The sequence below is a fragment of the Lissotriton vulgaris genome, chromosome 5 (genome assembly GCF_964263255.1).
Source record: "Lissotriton vulgaris chromosome 5, aLisVul1.2, whole genome shotgun sequence".
NCBI classification, from domain to species: domain Eukaryota; kingdom Metazoa; phylum Chordata; class Amphibia; order Caudata; family Salamandridae; genus Lissotriton; species Lissotriton vulgaris.
In genome coordinates, this window is record NC_141693.1 from 1,529,267,258 (window position 1) to 1,529,281,049 (window position 13,792).

Consider the following 13,792-nt stretch of genomic DNA (forward strand, 5'->3'; position numbering starts at 1 on the left):
CCTCTGAGGGTGGTGTTGAGGTCGGTGTGGATCTGGAAGGGCAGGTGTTCGGCGGTGTTGAGGGTGTCGTCTGCATTGGTGGCGACCTTGAGGGTGGACTTGTGGACAGTGGCTATTCCTCCTCCAATTCCGTTGGCACGATCCCTGTGGGTGATCTTGTAGCTGTCCGGGATAGCTATTTCGATGTTCGGCGCCGAGGAATCATTCCACCAGGTCTCGGTCAGGCAGGCCACGTCTGGGGCGGAGGTGTCGAGCAGATCCCAGAGCTCGACAACATGTTTGCGTGCAGAGAGGGTGTTGAGAAGTATGCAGCTGAGGTGGTTGGGTCCAGTCCTTGGAGGTTTGGTGGTTCTGTTTCAGGTGAAGCTGCAGGTGCGGCAGGAGAAGGGTCCGTTGGTCTATTTCGGAGCTGCCTGGAAGCAGGTTTGGTTTTGGCCGGTGTTGAGGCTGCTGGTGTCGTAGTATAGTCTGGTGTTGTGGCGTTAGCGGGGTCCAGGGGTTCTGGCACTGGGCACGGTCCAGACGCGGACGGGCGCAGACAGGCTTGCCTTAGGCGTGCCTTCCATGCGCCAGCGGCGCGGCCGCACAGCTGCCACCATTTACAGGGGAGCTGGAAGGGAGGAGCAGCTTGGAGGCGGGAGGCAGGGGCAGGGGCAAGCAAATGGGTGCGAGCCACAGGGGCGCAGGGGCAGCAGCGGCAGGAAGTGGGCAGTGTGCACAGGTGGGCACAGGCACGAGAACAGGTGGAGCTGCAGCGGGGGGGAGCGACCTACCTGGAAGGTCAAGGGTCGCTCTATTCACCGCGCAGCTGCCGCCATTTAAAGGGGAGCTGGGAGGGAGGAGCATCAGGTTGGCGGGAGGCAGGGGAAGGGGTAAGCGAATGGGCGCGGTGGTGGGGTCGCAAGGGCAGCAGCGGCGAGAAGTGAGCAGTGGGCACGGGGGGGGATGGGCAGCAAGAGACCAGGGATGTGGGCACAGGCACGAGCGCAGGTGGAGCTGCAGCAGGGGGGAGCGACCTACCTGGAAGGTCAAGGGCCCACGGCACAGCTGCTGCCATTTAAAGGGGAGCTGGGAGGGAGGAGCAGCAGGTTGGCGGAAGCCGGGAGGCAGGGGCAGGGGCAGGGGCAAGCAAATGGGCACGGGGGCAGGCCGCAGGGGCAGCAGCGGCAAGAAGTGAGCAGTGGGCATGGGGGTGAGGAAAGATAGCGCCCAGGGATGGGCAGCAAGTGACCAGGGATGTGGGCACAGGCACGAGCGCAGGAGGAGCTGCAGCGGGGGGGAGCGACCTACCTGGAACGTTAAGGGTCACTCTCCTCACCGTGTAGCTGCCGCCATTTAAAGGGGAGCTGGGAGGCGGGAGGCCAGGGGCAAGTGAATGGGCATGGGGGCCGCAGGAGCAGCTGTGGCAGGAAATGAGCAGTGGGCATGGAGGGGCGAGGAAAGATTGCACCCAGGGATGGTCAGCAAGAGCCCAGGGATGCGGGTACAGGCCCAGGTGCAGGTGGAGCTGCAGCGGGGGGGGAGCGACCTACCTGGAAGGTCAAGGGTCGGTCTCCTCACTGTGCAGCTGCTGCCATTTAAAGGGGAGCTGGGAGGGAGGAGCAGCTGGGAGGCAAGAGGCAGGGGCAGGCGAATGGGTGCGGGGGGGGGGCCGCAGGGGCAGAAGCGGTGGGAAGTGAGCAGTGGGCATGGGGGGCGAGCAAAGATAGCACCCAGGGTTGGGCAGCAAGAAACCAGGGATGTGGGCACAGGCAGAGACGCAGGTGAAGCTGCAACGGGGGGAGTGACCTACCTGGAAGGTCAAGGGTCGCTCTCCTCACCGCGCAGCTGCTGCCATTTAAAGGGGAGTTGGGAGGGAGGAGCAGCTGGGAGGCGGGAGGCCGGAGGCAGGGGTAGGGGCAAGTGAATGGGCGCAGGGCGGTCTGCAGGGGCAGCAGCTGCGGGAAGTGGGCACGGGAGCGAGGAAAGATAATGCGCAAGGATGGGCAGCAAGAGACTAGGGATGCGGGCACAGGCACAGGTGGAGCTGCAGCGGGGGGAGCGACCTACCTGGAAGGTCAAGGGCATTTAAAGGGGAGCTGGGAGGGAGGAGCAGCTGGTAGGCAGGAGGCGGGAGGCAGGGGCAAGCAAATGGGCAAGGGGGGCGGGCCGCAGGGGCAGCAGTGGCAGGAAGTGAGCAGTGGGCACGGGGCGAAGAAATATAGCGCCCAGGGATGGGCAGCAAGAGACCAGAGATATGGGCATAGGCACGAGCACAGGTGGAGCTGCAGCGGGGGGAGCGACCTACCTGGAAGGTCAAGGGCCGCTCTCCTCACCATGCAGCTGCTGCCATTTAAAGGGGAGCTGGGAGGGAGGAGCAGCTGGGAGACGGGAGGCGGGAGGCAGGGGCAGCGGGAAGTGAGCAGTGGGCACGGGGTGAGGAAAGATAGCACCCAGGGATGGGCTGCAGGAGACCAGGGATGCGGGCACAGGCGCAGGTGGAGCTGCAGCGGGGGGAGCGACCTACCTGGAAGGTTAAGGGTCGCTCTCCTCACCGTGCAGCTGCGGCCATTTAAAGGGGAGCTGGGAGGGAGGAGCAGCTGGGAGGCGGGAGGCAGGGCAGGCCTGGTTCTAGAGGGTGGGCTGGGTGGGCCAGGCCCACCCAAACATGAGCCTGGCCCACCCAAAGAGGAGCCTTGGCCCTGGCAGTGAGGGCTTGAAGGCAGGCGTGCAACGCACAGGTCGTGTCTGTCAGCCGGGGCGAGACAGATTCCCGGGCGCGCACACAGAGACAGTATTAGAGATTATCATAGCCCCCCCACCCGAGTACCTAACAGGTCTTTAAAGACCATTAACATGTTAATGAGGCTTTGTTTATTTTTTCACCCCTTCATCTCTGTATGGTGAAAGGTGACAAATCCTTTCTTTGACAATGGTAACCTTTGGTAACCTTTTTCTACTGTTCTGCTGCGTTGATATTTATTTTTCTATGCAGCACAGGAGAAAAGAAGTTTGTTTATTCCTAGTCACCTTTCCTAACCCCTGCAGTGGCTTATCACATCAGGCTGTGACACAAAGTTTGACTAATGGAGTAGGTAAGAGAATGTTTTACTACATTTTTTTCTTTTTAAAATCTGCACAGGCCCAGAAGGACACATACTTCGTGTGTGCTTCATTTAAACAGTTTTTATCAATATTGTGGCCAAGGCAGGACAACAATAAAACGATACAAAATGCCCAGACAACGCTGGTGATTAATGATCCTGCTGAGAGCAATCATTTGTTTGTTAGTAGTTTTTAAATGCAGATGAACTGTATTTTATGTGGAAGCTCAGTGGGTAAGTTACAATCCTAACATAGGACAGTGACCAATGAACTGTCACCAAAGAGCTACCTACAAACATGAATGGTATAGTTAAAACTTCGCTTTTTTTGTTTTGTGATATAGTTAGAACTTACTCAGTCTTTCATTATTCTCATGTTGCTAAAGTGAGTATGTTTGGGCAGATGTACGTTTTTATCAGTAAAGCTGACCCCCATGGAATACTCTTTAAATCCTAAGTTTGTGTTTCTCCATATCAAACCCTTTTAAAATATACTGCCCACCAGTATGGAGGACGTGATTCATACTAGAAAAATGTTCCTTCTGTGGTCATAAGTATCAAGTAAGCAATATACATCCAATAATTAAGAATGGTGACAGAATTAAATAACAGTGTTTACTTTATCATAGTTTTTATTTTCATTTAATGTAATTTTTCATTTCACTTTTTTTATATAAAAAGACATGATTCATCATAGATACATTTAACAGGCTTATATTTTTTGCTTTTAAGAACACACATAATTATAACGCATCAGTGATAGAAAAATTCATACAAGATTATAGTACACAGTTAATTTTGAGACAGCCACCTGATATTAGAAACTCAACTCGATTCACTAACATACACACATGCATACCACAACCATACTACCAAAAGGGGAAAAAAGGAGAGACTAGATGTTAATTGACAAGTACACAAGTTGTCAAATTCTAGGGTCTCAGAAGAATTCGAGACCCCCGCACATGATAGGTCGACGCGCGTTTCGGTGGATGAACCACCTTCCTCAGGACCTTTTTTTCTCTTGTGGAACAAGAAATATCAGGGGACGGTAAAGGACAGACAGATTTATGTTCCTTTGCTATTCAGTTTCTATGTTTTTAGTACCGGATACTTGTAAGAGGCACCAATTTTCGTTGCGAGACAGGGCGCAATTACTTCAACCTGTTCAGAGATAGTTCTCCAGGGAGTCAATTAAAACTTTTAATGACTGATGATGCCCTCAATGGTGTAATGCGGATCGGTAAAAAGTGGTCTCAATAACTGCGGTATCTTATTATTGGCCCTTAAAAGTATTCCTCTCTTTAGTCCGAGTTATGACGCCGTACATCAGCCGGAAATTGTGGGTGTTCCTTTCTTTGGTCGAATAACTGACCCCTTTCTTTATCCTGCATACATCCGAACGTAAGGAATCACGGAGTCTGTCTTCATCGTCCTCGGCGGTCGGACGTGATTCATACACCTTGTAATCCTCATTTGCTTAAGTAACATTCCCTGTAGGCTGATGTACATACTTGTATGATTCATTGTCTCTGTATAATGTGTGTGTGATGTAAAGTACTGACACACACTACACTGATATGAGTAGCGCTATACAACAAATGTAATGCATATGAGAGAAGGGCTACGTAAAGATGAGGGGCACTGTTGGAGGGTGGCAGTGAGGGAATCCGAGGAGGAGGTAGTGGGAGGGGCTATGGAGTGATGAGGGGCACTGGTAGAGGATGACAGTGAGGGAATCTGAGGAAGAGGTCATGGGGTGGGGGAGCTAGGGAGAGATGAAGGGCACTGGTGGGGGTGGTAGTGAGGGAGTCAGACGGGGAGGTCATGAGGGGGAGGGTCTACAGACATAAGGGTTACTGGTCTTTGAGGAGGAGGTCATGAAGGGGAGGGGCTATGGGGGATATGAGATGCAATTGTGGTGTGAGGAAATCCGAGGAGGAGGTCAATAGGGGCGGTAATGGAGGGATGAGGGGCACTGTTGGAAGGTAGTAGTAAAGGTATTTACGGAAAAAGAGGTTAATGGTGCGGTGCCAAAAAAGACTTTTGCATCAGTCATGGCCTTTCGGTTTTTGTTTATTTAATTAGCCGTCGGGTCATAAGGGCTACTGTGGAACATACTTTAAAGTGCGTGCTAATTATATTTACTGCTACATTCAATGTTTTAAGTTTGAAGGTGATTTTTCTAATGTTTTTACCGGGCAAAATGAAAGTGGATCCTGATGGTGCCTGATATGGGGCTGGGGCCCAAGGTCAGCTGTGAGATAAGGTGCACTGGAGAGGAGTAGTGGATAAGGAAGCCTGTAAGGGAGTGAGTGTGTTGCAGAGTCTGGGGTCAGGTGGAGGGAGGTATGAAGAGGCATTCTCCCTGAAGGCTCGCACAGAAGTGTCACTTGCTTGATCCTCCCACCTCAGAAACCTCCTCTTCCCATCAAAGGAACATTACATGGAAAAAACTCTTTTTGAGAGTGATGACATTTAGGACGAGATTTGGAAAAGAGTGCGTTTTGCTGGGCCTTGCAAGACTAAGAAGAGATAAAGGAGGGCCGGGAAGTAGGCCTGCCCAGAAATATATGCGACAAATCGAGCCCCAGTGGCCCACCCAAATGCACCCTTGGCCCACCCAAATAAAAATTCTTGGAGCCGGGCCTGAGGCAGGGGCAAGCGATTGTGCGCAGGGGCAGCAGTGGCGGGAAGTGAGTAGTGGGCATTGGGAGTGAGGAAATATTGCACCCAGGGATGGGCAGCAAGAAACCTGGGATGCAGGCACAGGCACAGGCACAGGTGGAGCTGCAGTGGGGGGAGCGACCTACTTAGAAGGTCAAGGGTCACTCTCCTCACTGCGCAGCTGCCGCCATTTAAAGAGGTGCTGGGAGGGAGGAGCAGCTGGGAGGCGGGAGGTGCGAGGCAGGGGCTGGGGCAAGCGGATGGGCGCAGGTGCGGGGCCACAGGGGCAGCAGCGGCAGGAAGTGAGCTGTGGGCACAGGGGGAAAAGGAAAGATAGCGCACAGGGATGGGCAGCAAGAGACCAGGGATGTGGGCACAGGCACAAACACAGGTGGAGCAGGTATGCAGGGGGGGGCGACCTACCCGGAAGGTCAAGGTCACAGATCTCCCACTTTACCAAATTGTGTGATCCTAAGAATTTGTTTTACTTAACTTTCCCGCCTCATTTTTTCATTATCACCAATAAGAAGACCTCAAATTTAAATGCACTGATATAACCTATATACTAAGTTGAAAAGATTCTGCAAGTTAATTAAATACTCTCTTTGAATTTTGAAGGCCTTCCTAAACTTTAGTGATGAACGACTCTCTAGTTGCTTCCTTTCGTTAACATAAAATACCCCTTTTAACCAATTTAGCTTTTTTCTTTAACATTTGATTATTGTTAGTACTGAGTTGAGTAAACAGCAGCCCAGTGCTGCTGTTACCAGGGGGCACATGTAAAGGTCAAGAGGGCTGCATGCAGCCCGCAGGCTGTACTCTGAGTTTCAATGTCCTAGACTAAACCTTACATGCTCAACCCCACCACAGAGCCATTTAGGAATACTTGGCACTTATTGTGAAATACAATATTACACAAGACACTTAGGGACACCATAGATGCCACCAAATTTCAAGTGCCAAAGAAGATAAAGAACTTTTAATATGGCAGACAATTCAATTTCTTCAATTTTTATTTAAGTGATCGGTCTTTAAAAACAAAACCATTCCACCATGCGACATTTTCAAATAGTACTACTACATACTTATATAAACAAGATACAATCGTTGGTGGTATTTTTACACAGTTGATCTGCAAACTACTTTTGTGCAACAAATATTTAAAAAAAATCATTTAAAATAGAGATTTGGAAAGCCCATGTCTATATAACAAACCATATGTTAGACGGCATTTTGCTTTTTGGAATTTTTATGGTTGACCAATAGTTTTAAAACTCAATTTCAAACTCCACAGAGTTTCAACCAATTTCCTTTAAATACAAATTTAAAAGTTTTACCCCCCCTGCATACTTAGGGGGATTGAGGACCCGCAGAGCCAGATGATTACTGCTTCTCTACTCGTTCGTATTTTCATACTGTTCAGTAGTAGTTTTGAAAGTGATTTCCGTTCATTAATAACTTTGGGCATACGCAAAACATATGTTGGATAGATTCAGATCTGTATCTGCATAATCTGCAGTCTCGATTTCCCTTTGATCATTCAATGAGGGGAGGAAGTCTTTTGTTTCCTACATTCCAAGACGCAGTGTAATAAATTGATGTTTTAAGGTAAATGAGAAATAAGCTGATAAATATTCCTAGGGCTTCCATGTCCCATATGAGCTGCTCACCGTCCAGACATGCAGTCTTTGAATTAAAGAATTCTCATCCGTTGAGTGAGACAAAAGTTTTATTGTAGAGTTGATTAGTTTATTGAAGGCCTTCTTCCCTATGATGAGGTTCCAAATATCTTGGGCAGCCAGGTCCTCTATCACCTGGTTTAAATAACTGCCCCAGGATCCTTGCGTTTTCTTTCCTTCTTGTCTGTCTATTTCTTTCCAGCATAGTTGGTCTATGGTACCGAATTCAGAGGCATGCATCCTCCAACATAATTTAATAAAGGCACCTTTGCTCTGAAGTCCCTGATTTAGCAGCCTAAAATGTAGCCGCACCTGGACCAGCGATGCGCTTTGTTGGATGTGGATTTTTTTTTTGTAGACTTTTGTTTGTATTTTATTTAAGGCATTGATTTCACATCCTTTCATTATTTCAGTGCCATATGTTACTGTTGCCATTAACTGTGCATGCATGACGGTTAATAAGTTACCGTATGAAGGACAGCTTAATTTCTCTTTTAATGCTTTAAAATCGTATATCAGATTTTGAGTTTTTAGCCTCATTGCAGTGAGCTGTGGTTTATAGCTCAATTTTTGTTCTACCTTGAATCAAAGATATTTTTAGGAGGCGACTGCCTCAACTTTTTTCCCCTCAATATACCATGTGTATTTCTTGTATTTGGCATCCACTAGCCGTACAACCATTGTTTTTAATACATTTAATTGTAGCCCTTGTACTGCCAAGTATTTGGCTAAGAAACTCATTCCTCATTGTAAGCCGATTGGAGTTTGACTTAGTAGCACTAGATTGTCGGTGTACTGAAAGCACCTGATTTCCTCGTTAACTAACAATAGGGAATGACTATTGATTTTCAAGAGAGCCTCGTCAAGGTCGGATATATACATATTGAAAAGAGTTGGAGCTAACATGCACCCCTGTTTCAGACCCTTGTGGGTGTCTATTTTCTTTCTTATCCACCGGCCGTCTCCTAATTTTACCTGACTCCATGTGCACGTGCATAATTCTCTGATGACATTTAATAACTTTGTTTGGATGCCCCAGCTGTCCATTTTTTACCATAGTTGTTTACGGGGCACTGTGTCAAAAGCTAGCTTGAGTTCCACAAAACAGGCGAACTGGCGGGTGTTCTTAACTTTGGCTTTTTTGGCTAACAATGTTAATGCTGTTAAATTTGTTAAGGTGCCTGCTCCAGCCCGGATCCCTGTTTGCGACCTTGGGATGCAGTTGCAATCGTCTGACCATTTTTTTCAATTGGGTCAGCAAGCAGCTTGCATATAACTTAGCTTCAACATCAATTAAAGCTATTAATCTATAGTTTGTCAGCTTTGTTGAATTTCCCCCTTTGAAAATTGGCTGGATAATGCTTCCCCTCCATGATTCTGGTATTCCATTTGTCATAAACAACGCTTTGAAGAGTGGAGTATAGTAATGGGCCCAATGTGAAGCTTCTCCCTTGAAGAGAACATTGGGGATTCGGTTGGGGTCTTGTGCACCCTCAGTGTTTAATTTTTTTATGAATTTTATGAATTGGTTTACTTCCGTTAGTTTGTCAGAGTTTTTACATTGTGGGGTGATGTGTTTATTATTCGAATTGATGACCCCAAAGGGAGTCTGCCTTTTTTGCTCCTCCTGCTGTCCTTTTTTTCTATTTGACTAACTGGTGTTGGTTTGAGCTTTGGTTCGTTATATATACTCATTATGTGAACTACCCATGTAACCTCATTTATCCCTGCGTTTTGATGTCTATTTTTCCCGAGTGTCAGTGAATTTATCTGATACCAGAAATGTTTTCTGTTCCGTTGTTTACTTGCCAGAAGAAGTTTATTCCACATTGTAACACAGTGTCTAGTTTTAGCTGCTCAACAATTTTTCTTATATCGTGTTCTTAATTTTTTTAACTCGCTTCTGTCAGGTTTTTCCCCAGTTTTAACTGGTTTGAGACTGATCTTATTTCATGCACTATTAGGCTTTTCTGCTTGCGTAGTTCATGACTAAACCAGGGAGGGCGACTGCTTATCCGGGTGGGCTTCCTGTGATACATAAGAGGATAATGTCTCTTATTGTCCGGTAAGCTTTTCATTAGGGCTCCCATTAGATTTTCCCAATCTATTAATCTCTCACCCTTCCCGGCTTGTGGTGACTTTAAACTTCCGGTTTCCTCGATCTTCCTTCTCTAGTTCCTGCTCGAAAATATACTTCAGCTATTACCTTCTCAATCCCTATTCCTCACCATTTCAATCTTTTTAAGTTATAGGCATGTGGTGTGGAGAGTACATCTTTAGTTGCTGTCAGCCAGACTGTAATTTGCTCCAATTGCAATGTTTGCGGCATGTGATCGCTATCTATGCGTTCTACTTGGAATTTTTGTGTCCGTCGCGCTACAGTTTCACTCACTAAGGTATGGTTGAACTTTTGATCCCACTTAAAAAGGTAATTGCTGCTGGTGAATCCTCTTTCGTGTTTCCATTTAGGTGTATCAGACCTAGTATTTCAAATTGTCATCTGAAGTTGTTTCCCTTTTAATACTAGTTCCCTGGGGTATTGCATAAATTCATGTTAAAGTCACCTGAGATGATAAACTGTGCCTGACAATAAAGCCTTTGCAGTGATTGTATTATTCCAAACAACATGTTCATGTGCTTGTCTTTTGTCTCCTCACTTGGGTGCATGTAGACATTAAGTAGTATTAATATTGTCAGAATACCGCCATTCTTGTGCTGTTCCAACTTGGTTATAAGAACCCAGATTGTCCCTATGGGGAGTTTTTCTAATGACCAATCCAGTTTGGTTGAAAAATACGAGGACAACCCGCTCTTAGGGTGACCAAATTTAGCTGATTTTATTGCTGGTTCATGATGACCAGTAAAGCCTATAATATGGTGGGGTGTTGTGCTCCAAGTTTCTTGGGCTAAGATGATGTTGTGAGCTTGCAAGAATTCCAAGACACCTGGGTTTCGTAAAATATTTTCTAGGCCATGAGTGTTCCAAGAGCAAATGTTAGACCATTTTTTATTTACTTGAGAGCCTTTAGCTCTTGTCAGGATTGCGAGTAGGCGCAGACAAGATAACCTTCAAGTTTGTGTTGGAATATTTGATCTGCTAACCTCTAAATGAGGCTCCTAGACACAAGTGTTAAACATTAGCTAATCAGTATTAACTACCCATTTACCACTGATTGCCTCAGGAACTGAATAAGAAGCTTTACATAGGTCTAAACAGCCAGAAGTCGTACAGCACCCATTGTAACTCCATACTGGGACTCACATTGTGAAAACCTAGCACTTCAGTCCTGAATTATATAACCTCTGATTTCAAAACACTGGAAGCACACCTCTAGAGATAAAATATGATTCCATGATAAAAGTAAATCTTGACCCTGGTTTACCAACACATTGTGCCTGGTTTGGGCACAAAAGAGACACAAATCTAGTGCAAAATGTTTTGGTGGGATTTACATTGAAACACCATTCATGATTAGCTTTGGAATGTTGCCCAAAATAGCAAAGCGCTACTTAATGTCAAAGGGGCATTTTATGGGATATACATGGGCTTTGCCATACACCTACCCAAATGTTTTATTGTAAAACGGTATCTAGAAGCATTTGTAAAGAGGGATTTGCGCAAAACAAATTATTTCTCCATGAGACAGATGTAACACTGAAGTAATTTTAAAAATCTCCACATTTTTCCAATTTTACTTTTGTGCTGGACTGTACAACACACATTAACAGAGGGAAAAGTATTAAAGCATAGGTTTGTACAGGAAGGTTTCCTTTCCTGTACAAAATCTATGCTTGACAGCAGTGTCTTGTAGCTCCCCCGACCAGCCATGATTTTGACTTTGGAGATTCCTCCACAGACCAGAGAATATGGTCTGGTTTAGGAATGGTATCACCAGTGTTGTAGTTAAGGAACCAACGCATCCCCAACTCTGCAAGCCTTTTCTTTGTTTTGCGTTACGCATCCAGGTACTTTTGTGAGAACTGTGTTGCATTTATCATCAACTTGAACTAAGTGACTTCTACCATCTTTAAGTCTATTTTAAGTCAAGTATTGTGGATTTTTGTCATTTGTGGTCTTGTGTTAAGTCTATATAAAGAATACTTATTTTTATAAAAATCTGTGTTGTGTCCTTCTGTAGAGTTTTCACTGTATTACTGTGTATATTCACAAATGCTTAAGAGACTACCTCTGAGATAAGTCTGTCTGTTCGTGCCAAGCTACCAAGGGGGTGAGCAGGGGTTATCCAGTGGTGTAATCCCTTTACCCTGAATTAAAAGCAAGGGTCCCTGTTTGGTCAAAAGTGTATACCATTGCCAACTTGAGACCCCCAGTTCTAACAGCACTTTAATATTATTAATGCTGCTATTTTGCAAAAACTAAGATTGTATTTAGTTTGAATGGGAACAGCACAATATGGTGGCCAGATTGATCTCGCCACATTGTACCGTTGTACTTTCTGTATCAGCTATATGAGCTGTAAATAAGTGACATTTCCAGTGATGAATGAGTTACTACTTATCCTGCTCAAATAAAGTATACGTGCATACTGGCATCAGCTCATTCTGAAACTCAGCCATTATTTACCGCCCACCCTACATCAACCCGAATATCCCCAGTTTAAAAAAAGTAACATAAGAACCATATATTCTCTCTCTAGTAAAAAACAAACAGATTTCACCCCATGTCTTGCTCTCTGTTTTCTTAGGCATCAAGCATTTTTAAATAAAAAGTATCATTATTCCAACAGATAGCCAAATAAGAGATTATGGTAATAGGTCTAGTAGGCGAATGAGCACTCATTACCATAGCGATATATATTAATTTATTGAAAAATTGTAATCACGACTTTATGAATTATGCTCCTAAATGAGCCGTGAAATTAGCTAGTTATGTGTATATTTTTTACACAGTGCAGGTGTCATACTTTTAAATAATTATGTAACCTGTGATGTCCTTTTTTGGTTGACCTTTGCACTATTTATAAAGACATTTTAAATACTTTAGAAAATGTAGCACTTACCAGAAGGAATAAAGCTTCCCACGCTCATGCATTCCATTGCCGGCCCCGCCATTCGACTTGACGCTAAGGGTGGTGGCAAGTGTAAACTGCCGTTTTTCTTACACTCTAAAAACAAACACAACGTAACAGTACAATTTGATTGAGTCCGTCTAAGCAGCACAACAACTGAAAATGTGTTTCTGACAGATTATGAAGTCAATGCTCTAGTGATTAATAAAACAGCTTGGGAATACTAGGCCTTCTTGCACAGCAGTGCATGCATGGAAGTTCGAGGAAGATTACTGAGGGTGCAAGTGGCATCGGGTGTCTGCCATATATAGGGGCCATGTAGCACCACTTCAGGGCCTTGCGATGGAACATAGACAATAGCATGCAGCGCTTTCACTGCCATGCCCACTTCCACAACCTTTCCACCATTTTCCTGTAATGGTTTTGACACCCTTGTAATTAAGATAACAGGGAAACTTAAGGGAAGAGATTGGACTATACAGCAACAGACTGAAAGAAAGCCCATGTATAAACTGTATCTTGTAATGTTCCAGTATTTCTAGGCCTGACCTTTGCTTCAGCAAAGGGGCAGATTCTGCTAATCTGCCCATTTGCGACAGGTATTTCGTTTTATGCTTGTGTACCTTCGTTCTGCAGGCTTCATCTATTGATCTTTTAAATTGTCATTTACATGTTTCTTCCGCCCACCACCTCAAGTAGCAAAGGGCAATGGGCTAGCCCAGTTTACCCAATGTTTCTCTTCATTTTGAGTGACTGAGCAAAGCCTGTGCACATTTTTAACATGCACCAAACATATCTCCTTTCCCTTTAATGACATAGGCGGTGCAATATGTATGTTTTTAGTATCTTATCTTTAAATAATCAATATGTATTTGCCTATACCTTGTGTGCCTTATTGTTTACAATTGTTGTTATAAAGTGTTTAAGTGGCAACGTAATATTCTATCTTTCTGTTGTTTGAGAGTGTTGGTTTTGTTTGTCTTTTTTCACTTTCACACTATAACCAATGGCACAAATTAAAGCCTTCTCTATAAAAACAAATGGTACGACTGCCACATCACTGAACTTTTTTTCAATGTAAATGTTTTTATTGCAAGCATTATGCAACCATGTGTAGAGATCAGCACATTTTTATTTTTTATTTTTGTGGCATAAGCTTGGAATGAAAATAAAATAAATAACCATTACATGCACCAATGCAAGTTACAACATGATTATACATAAGTATGTAATTAAAAGTTAGGAAATGCCTAAGATCTTGAACAACACCATCTTGAACAACACCGTCTTAAACCTCACCACTTACTAAACATCTCACAGTCTGGAGACTGCA

The 13,792-nt window shown here is 45.2% G+C and overlaps 1 protein-coding gene across 1 annotated transcript in view; it reads right to left on the reverse strand.

Moving 5' to 3' along the window:
- Positions 1 to 13,792, reverse strand: part of LOC147712936 (cytosolic phospholipase A2 gamma-like) — a 405,968-nt gene that overhangs the window by 77,300 nt on the left and 314,876 nt on the right. Inside the window, exon 13 of the mRNA XM_086923599.1 lies at positions 12,451 to 12,555. Within this exon, the coding sequence (XP_086779725.1) occupies positions 12,451 to 12,555 (105 nt within the window). The remainder of the gene's footprint in view (positions 1 to 12,450; positions 12,556 to 13,792) is intronic.